Below are 8,859 nucleotides of genomic sequence, written 5' to 3' on the forward strand. Positions count from 1 at the left end.
TCCATAAAAAGTGTTGTTTAAAGTTTGCCACAAGCCACCTGGGAGACACACCAAACATGTGGAAGAAGGTGCTCTGGTCAGATGAAACCAAAATTCAACTTTTTGGCAACAATGCAAAACGTTATGTTTGGCGTAAAAGCAACACAGCTCATCACCCTGAACACCATCCCCACTGTCAAACATGGTGGTGGCAGCATCATGGTTTGGGCCTGCTTTTCTTCAGCAGGGACAGGGAAGATGGTTAAAATTGATGGGAAGATGGATGGAGCCAAATACAGGACCATTCTGGAAGAAAACCTTATGGAGTCTGCAAAAGACCTGAGACTGGGACGGAGATTTGTCTTCCAACAAGACAATGATCCAAAACATAAAGCAAAATCTACAATGGAATGGTTCAAAAATAAACATATCCAGGTGTTAGAATGGCCAAGTCAAAGTCCAGACCTGAATCCAATCGAGAATCTGTGGAAAGAACTGAAAACTGCTGTTCACAAATGCTCTCCATCCAACCTCACTGAGCTCGAGCTGTTTTGCAAGGAGGAATGGGAAAAAATGTCAGTCTCTCGATATGCAAAACTGATAGAGACATACCCCAAGCGACTGACAGCTGTAATCGCAGCAAAAGGTGGCGCTACAAAGTATTAACTTAAGGGGGCTGAATAATTTTGCACGCCCAATTTTTCAGTTTTTGATTTGTTAAAAAGGTTTGAAATATCCAATAAATGTTGTTCCACTTCATGATTGTGTCCCACTTGTTGTTGATTCTTCACAAAAATACAGTTTTATATCTTTATGTTTGAAGCCTGAAATGTGGCAAAAGGTTGCAAAGTTCAAGGGGGCCGAATACTTTCGCAAGGCACTGTATATATATATTTGCATGAGTGTTCATGAGAAACCAAAGCTGGGTACCATGTCTGACAAACTAATAAAACCTATTACTTTATAGATATACATCAATACAATAATTACAAAAGATAGCTTGTGAAAAAGGGTACACTTTATTTCAAGAAAGTAAGCCAAAGCTGTTGGCCAATTCATTGAACAACAACCAAAACAAATGTGAATTGGACCTCAGTGTTTGGTTAGACTGCAATTTATGAGCAGGACGGCGAATAGAAAAGGTGATTTTATTATTTCAGAAACCTGTAATCTCCTAGAAATACTTCAAGAACTGGTTATGGTTTGGTTAACAATTCAACTACAAGGTAAACAGTAGTAGTAATTTAGCGTAATTCATTTAACACTTGTTTTATCAAAGGAACGTAAAAGCACATTTTCATACAAGATTGTTTTGCACAAAACTTCTCAACTGAATTCACAGTTTCATCTACAGTCACTGCTTAGGTTTCTTGAGTGTTGAGGGGTTGGGAGAGAGAGTGTGTGTTTGCCACAAAGGTAAGCTCCACTATTTCTTCTGCTGGCAGGAATGGAAAGTGCATGCCTTCTCCAAATCTGAGGGGAGAATGGGAGAACAGGTTTTAGCTTCAGATGCAGATATGTCCTTTATACAGTGTGTGTGCACATGTGTGTGTAAGGTTGTCACGTAATGGGACTCTACCTGAGGTACTGTTGGAGCACTCCCTGAGCGATTGCATGGCGATCATGTACTCTTCCCCAAGGAAATCCTGGAATTTGGTGCCGCTTGGGATCTCCTGGAGACACTTTGTGGAATCCTTGAAGAGCGAGTTCTTTCCCAAATCTGACTGGAACATATTAAATGAGGAATCGCTGCCGCTTGAGCCGAACCTGGCCTAAACACAGGGAGAAAATATTTACTTGGTGGTTAAATCAATGATAAACCTTTAATTATATTTTAGACCATTTCTTACACTAAATGTGTATTTAATAGACCCCCTCCCCCCCAATGAACCAAAACTGATCTTAGATCAGCTTGGGATCATGGGTGGAAATGGGCCACAGTATGCACAGGCTTATGTTCCAGTGGGTTAGTGCTTGGCTGAGACAAAACCTTAAACTCTGTATCCCTCTAGTACTAGAGTTGCTCATCCTTGGCTAAACTGACTAAGGAGTTGTCTTAAGCAGAAACAGGTCTGGCTATAAGTCTTAACACCCACCTGCTGCTCCAGAAGGATGGACACAACCTCTCCACGGGACTCTGGGCGTGTTATCACAGCATGGGCGGGCACCTTGGCCAGGTGGCAGTCACGGAACTTTGTGACTGGCTGGGTAGTACCATCCTGGCAGAGTAGTTCAAAGTCAGAGGACTTCAGGTCCTGTGCCCAAACTGGACCACTACCTACAGGGAAGGATGGATAGATAGAAAGGAGAGAGTTGAAGACTTTGTTTTCAGATACAGAGAGCCACAGAGACAGAGAGCCATAACGATGAGTTGAGATTCATCTCTAGGAGTGAGAGGAGTGAAGCGGAGGAGAGAGAGATGAAAATAGGGCAGCAGAACATCTGTATGTGGATAAGAAACACACTTACCATCAGTGTTCTCTGGTACAATAGTGTGTTTAATGAAGGCAACATCTCCAGCACCTTCAACCAGACATCTGGAAGGATATATCAAGACAGAACATTAGATATATAAAAGAGTGAGAAATATACTATAGGCCAACAAATATATTTTGTTTTGTATAGTCCGCCATCACTATTAGAAATATTGTGGTGAAGGACTCAACTATCAGCTCCACTATTGAATCCACCATTGTGGTGGCACCCCGTACCTGAATGCTCCGGTATAGCCGTAGTACTGCTCTTCAGAGCTGGCCATGCACCTGGCCCTATCTCCTCCCACGGACTGCCCACCGCCCTTACACTGGGCACAGAAAGGAGAATCCACCTCAAATCCAGGAGCACAGCCCTTACTGAAGTATGTGGCTGAATTTGGGAAGGAGACACAGTATGAGATATACTACATTCATAGACATACCAGTACACAAGTATAGAATGACACATTATAAACACACACACACAGCTGCCCACTCACTGAAGTCGCAGTTGTTAGTCTCCTTATGGATAAGACCCATGGGTATGTTCCAGCCTGCGGTCCTGCCCAAGCCGGTGTGGCATGACCTCTTGCCCTGCAGGGTATTCCAGGTCACCCCAGATCCCTTCTTTGCCACCGCCACCGCAAAGTAGGATGACGCCTCTGAGAGGACACAGAGGGAAGAGGTGAAAGAGAAAGTCCAGCACTAGTCTTGATCGGGGTCCGGGAAGCCGGCCCAATAAATCTTACTGTAGCATTATAGTATGGTGTGTGTTTGGTAAGGGAGCAGGTGTAAGCATGTGTACTTACCACCAGGGGCGCTGCACTGAACTGTGAGGAGAGAGAGAAAATCAGCATGTTAACATTGTTGAGGCAGAGCAGGAGAGGATAGAAAGAGAGAGGGGAAAACACGTCGATGATATGTGTGTGTGTGTGTGTCATACCTGCATCATACTGCTCCACCATGACAGGGACCAGACCACATTTTCCAGCAGTGAACACCTCCCCACCATCCACCGCTATGGCATCTGCCTCTTTACGCTGTGGAAAGAGGAAACAAAATAGAAATAGCGGAAAGGAAAGAATGAAAGAAAATTAGATTAAGGGAATTACTTGCAAAAGGACAAACTATAAAGTGAACATAGCACCTTGTTAATATATTTTTTTTATCCACCCCCACCCTCTAGTAATAATATTATATATAATTAGCAGACGCTCTTCTCCAAAGCGACTTAGTCATGCGTGTATAAATTGTTTACCTATGGGTGGTCCCTTGAAATGAACCCACTATCATGTCATGCTCTACCAACAGAGCTAGCGAGGACACAGAGGACATCTCTTCTCCCATAGCCTTACCATGATCTTCTTGATGCATTCATCCACTGTGGGTGCGTCCTGGCATTCGATCCTGGAGTCACCATCTGTGAAGCTGTTGATTGTCCAGGCGTCACACTTGACTTTCTCGTTATGGCCCACGGCACACCATTTGATGGCCCTGGAGGTGGCACCTGTGGCCTGCGCTGAAAAGCAAATGTTGGGGAGATAGCAATGACCTAACAGTCTGAGACGTGTGTGTGCTTGTAAAAGTATGTGTGTGTGCATGCATGTGTGGCCTCACCTTTTGTCAGGGAGCGTATAGTGCTCATGTACTCAGCTCCCAGGTAGAGGAAGGAGTCGGTGGTCATTGGCAGCTGTACTAGATTCTGAGTGGAGTCCTTGAACATCAGGTTCTTGGCAGCATAACCATCGGAGGAGAACAGGTTGAAGTTCTGTTGGGGCACAAATGAGTGAACACACATTCTTGTGTGATTTTGTTAATCCTGGTCAGTGTCAGTTGTGATGTTTAGGGCCAAGAGTTTATCCTGAACATGTGACCTGAGGTGGAAACACTCTGGGCCCCAAGGTCACATGGTCAGAAAAGTCTCCAGGGCCCTTATTCAGAAAAATCTCAGCGTAGGAATGCTAATTTGGGACGTGGGGCCTCATTTATCAAGCGCGTGTTAATGTCTCACTAAATTCTAGTGTACGTGGAGCTTCTAGGATTTGTGTGCAACAAAGTATTTGGATTTATCAAACATATGGCATGTTTTCCTTAATAAAGCAGAGCCGTACTATATTTCTGTGTTCGTGAACGAGTGTTACAACCCCGCCTGGAAATGCCCTTATCGCCTATGATGGTAACAGAAACACCCTCATTTGCTGTATGATTTGGAGATGTTGGAACTGGGCCATGGCCGTTTTTAAAAGCACAATGGCAAATTTGATCACATTTCTGTACAGTTGTGGGGAGAATGTTTAAAACTTCTGCTGTGAAAAATTCATGCCACCTATAGCGAGTGTCAAACAATGGCTGAGCATTCTGCGAGACTGATTGTTCAAGAAACAATGTAAAAGTAAATGCTGAAAAAGCTTGCTAAATGATACCCATGGTCATATTCATAATGCTCTATAAGGCTCAACTGATCCTAGATCAGTACTCAGGTGACAGGGATGACAGGTGACAGTAATGTCCAGTACCTCGACGGCCATCAGCTTGCTGTAGATGCGATTGGCCAGCTCGGGGTTCTTGCGGCTGACCACAGCGTGGGCGGGTACTCTGGACAGGTGGCAGGTCTTGTAGCTGTCGATGGGAGCTCTGGTGTTATCCTTGCACAGCAACTCATAGCTTGCCTTCTCTGCGGCTGCAAGCAGGTAATAGGAGGTTGTATAGTAGGTGACGTGTGAGTGGTTTGAACATTTACACTTAGCATTAACATAGTTTTGCCACAATTGTAATTCTAGATCCAGAGTTAGCATTTTACAGTTGTAATTCAATATTGGTATGCTAGCTAATGCTTTAAAAACTCACCAGGTACAGTCAGGTGCTTGATGAAGGCAACCTCTCCTGCTCCATCCTTCAGGCACCTCGTGAGGCGAAAATACACACAGTTAGTGACCAATCCAGAGCAGGTAGAGGGAGATAGAGAGTACTGATAGAAGGAGAAAGGATACACATATCTGCAGATTCCAAATAGGGTAGATTGAGAGGTATGGGTGTACAGAGCATGGAGTTATTCAGAGATGGTAAGGGGTAGGAAAAGACTGGTACTCACTGGAAGGCCCCGGCATAGTCATAGTAGGGCTCATTGTGAGATCTGGAGCAGTCTACCTTACACAACTGGCACAGTTTAGAATCCTTATTGGCTCCTGGAGCACAGCTGGCATTGAAGAAGTCGCTCACCGCTGCAAAACAAATACACACACGCAGACTATGAAAACCCTATGATTGGATTAAGCATACCAGCACACAGTCCCTGTACGCTATATTCAGAACGTACAGCATATACAACACATATTTAACCAACTGACAGAGAGGAATAAACACAACAATCCAAACATTCCCCACTGGGTAACAATTGACTACGGCAACTGTTTGGGCCAGCAGCATACCACCCTGCATCCCACTGATGGCTTGCCACTGAAGCTAAGCAGGGTTGGTCCTGATCAGTCCCTGGATAGGAGACCAGATGCTGCTGGAAGTGGTGTTGGAGGGCCAGTAGGAAGCACCCTTTCCTCTGGTCTAAAGAAATATCCAAATGATTGGAGACATTGCCCTGTGTATGGTGCTGTCTTTCAGATGGGACTTTAAACGGGTGTCCTGACTCTCTGTGGTCACTATAGATCCCATCGCACTTATCATAAGAGTAGAGGTGTTAACCCCGGTGTCCTGGCTAAATTCCCAATCTGTCCTTCATACCATCATAGTCACCTAATCATCCCCAGCTTACAATTGGCTCATTAATCTCCCCTGTAACTATTCCCCAGGTTGTTGCTCTAAATGAGAATGTGTTCTCAGTCAACTTACCTGGTAAAATAAGGGTTAAATAAAATAAAATATATCTATCAAGTTTGAGATGTTGATTATTACGCATAATAGTCCCTGCTAGATTAATTAAATTAATAAACTACCCAAAAGCACTGCAGCCACTCACCCGACTCCACAGGTCTGTCCTCGATGCCGGCCCATTGGATCTGGCCCACAGTCACCAGGGTACCGATGGGAATGTTCCAGCCTGCAGATTTGCCCAACCCGGTGTGGCAGGACTTCTTGCCACGGAGGTTGAGGAACCCAAAGTCAGTGCCCTTTTTGGCCACGGCCACAGCATAATAGCAGGTGTCAGAGTCTGATGGACAAGAGAGGGGCCATCAATACAGCGTTCACAAACCAGATTCAGGCAGAAACCATTTGATCTGATTCAAAGTGCAGACTTTCTGTTGGCCTATCTTTGCAACTGAAGTGCTAAGGGCCATTGTATACCCAGTCTCTTCCATTCACTAATAGACATAGATTCAACATTTCTCTAAGCCTTATAAAGAACAATATGTATAATTTAACAGAAAAAGTCGAGGAAATCTTGAACTTGGTCTTGAGATGCTTACCCTCACCATAGTCCTCTGCAATGATGGGCTGCAGGTTGTAGTTGTGGAGGCCAGCTATGTAAATATCTCCTCCATCCAGAGTGATAGCATCAGCCTCTTCCCTCTGGCAGGGAGAAAGAGAGACATCCATGAAGGAGAAACAAAGAAAACACTCCAACAATAGACCTGCACCTCACAAGGTTGTTAATGCAAGCGGATCAACTGGTGCTGGCTGGAAATTACAGATGGGCTGCCATCTATTCTACATGAGACTAGTAATTTGAACCTTTTGTCGAACTTCAAGAAACTATCCCTAAAAAAAAATTGTAAACTACAACATGCACAAATAAAAGCTCTCTTTACCTTACTGTGACACATCGAACACACCGACAGCGTATTGCATTTTGGTACACCAGAACTACATTCACTTCCAATGAAACGCTGCGTTTGCCTTGCAGCATTGCGTTGCAGAGGCAGTTGCAGTGCATTCGGTGTGGTGCATATGTTGGATTTATTGAAAGTATGCGTCGAACTGTATGCGTAGACGGCTTGACAGAAATGGTAGCAGAAGGTGAATGTGGAACTTTTTTTGCCTACATATCCAGATGATGCTGCGTACTATTTTGCGCAAGAACCCTGTCGGTGTGTTCAAAGCGTGAGTTACGCGCATGTGCCATGTGCGTAACGATGCAACTCAATTGAGTTTTGTATTCACTGACCTTCCTCGCGCAAAAGTAAAACGCACAAGAACACGAAACAAGTCAGAAATGACAAAAGTCACACATTAAAATACTGTTTAATAGTAGAGATTCTGATATAAGTAGTTAAGTCTCTCACCTTGATGGCTTGGATGCATTCCAAAGAGTTGTCCCTCCTCACGCATGAAAACTGCGCCACATTGGCTGCGAGGTCGTGGCATTTCTGCAGCTCTTTGTCCGACTTTACGCACCATCTAACCATTCCCTCAGCTGGGGCAGCATACACCGTAGCTGAGGATAGAATAAATGCTATGATAAAATTGAGAAATATAAATTAAAGCAATCAATGTCTATTGATATTTTTCCATGCGTAATTGTCTTTGCATGTATAAACCCACTTACCGAGGCACCCCAGCAGCGCTGAGACGAGAAGCAGTTTCATGTTCTCGAAGTCTCCAAGTCAACAATTCCCGGAGTGAAAAAGCAGGCCGTTTTAGAAGGCAACTCTGGCTTTTATAGAAGACCAATAGGCTGGGATCCACGGTGGGCTGACTTAGCTGAAAAGAGGCCATAGTTTGTTTAGTGTTTCCCAATATGTTACATGGCGCGTTTAATTGTTCACAGGCGGGGTGGGCGCGCGTTGCTCACTCCCTGTTTGTGTGTGTGTGGTTTTGTGTGTACTCAGACTTCAGACATTTCCACATAATGGAAATTCACAAAATAAATAGTCCAAATTAAGCAATATCTCATGTTTTTCAACTGTTATTTCAAAGCAGTCTTCCAATCTATAAGTGTTTGCAGCATAGTCATCATCACTAATCAAAATGTTGAGCAATGTGTAGTTCAGGCAAAAAAAGGCACAGGTGTATCTTTTCTTGAGAATTAGGGCAAAATTAGATTAAATTGAGTGTATATCCTCCCAGATCCACAACGCAGGTAGCCTAGTGGTTAGATCGTTGGACTATAGTAACCCGAAAGGTTGCAAGATTGAATCCCCGAGCTGACAAGGTAAAAATATGTATTTCTGTCCCTGCACAAGTCAGTTTATTAACCCACTGTTCCTAAGCAGTCATTGAAAATAAGAATTTGTCTTTAACTGACTTGCCTAGTTAAATAAAGATAAAATAAATACATTCGGAAGAAAAAAATATATGGAGAAAACAACCAAGGGTTTGTTGTGTTCCCAAAAGCTTCTTGGCACTAAATCCTCACTTCTGAGGATGAGCCTTTTCTTATCCAGCCTTTTCAGACTGGTGAGGTACAGCAGATGAAGTAGAGGGGGCAAGCATGTGGACACATTGATCCATGAGC

At 43.9% G+C, this 8,859-nt stretch overlaps 1 protein-coding gene across 2 annotated transcripts; it reads right to left on the minus strand.

Moving 5' to 3' along the window:
• Positions 1–975: 975 nt before the first annotated feature.
• tfa (transferrin-a) lies at positions 976–8,035 on the minus strand. Of its 2 annotated transcripts, none has more exon segments than NM_001124552.1 (17): positions 976–1,452; positions 1,559–1,751; positions 2,076–2,257; positions 2,449–2,516; positions 2,691–2,844; positions 2,954–3,115; positions 3,263–3,283; positions 3,397–3,493; positions 3,809–3,972; positions 4,071–4,221; positions 4,970–5,133; positions 5,301–5,356; positions 5,545–5,674; positions 6,424–6,615; positions 6,872–6,974; positions 7,688–7,839; positions 7,951–8,019. In NM_001124552.1, coding segments are annotated over 17 exon segments (2,076 nt in total). In that variant the 5' UTR covers positions 7,991–8,019; the 3' UTR covers positions 976–1,405.
• Positions 8,036–8,859: the final 824 nt, after the last annotated feature.

Source organism: Oncorhynchus mykiss, chromosome 28 (assembly GCF_057628025.1).
Source record: "Oncorhynchus mykiss isolate SJ-2025 chromosome 28, ASM5762802v1, whole genome shotgun sequence".
NCBI lineage: Eukaryota > Metazoa > Chordata > Actinopteri > Salmoniformes > Salmonidae > Oncorhynchus > Oncorhynchus mykiss.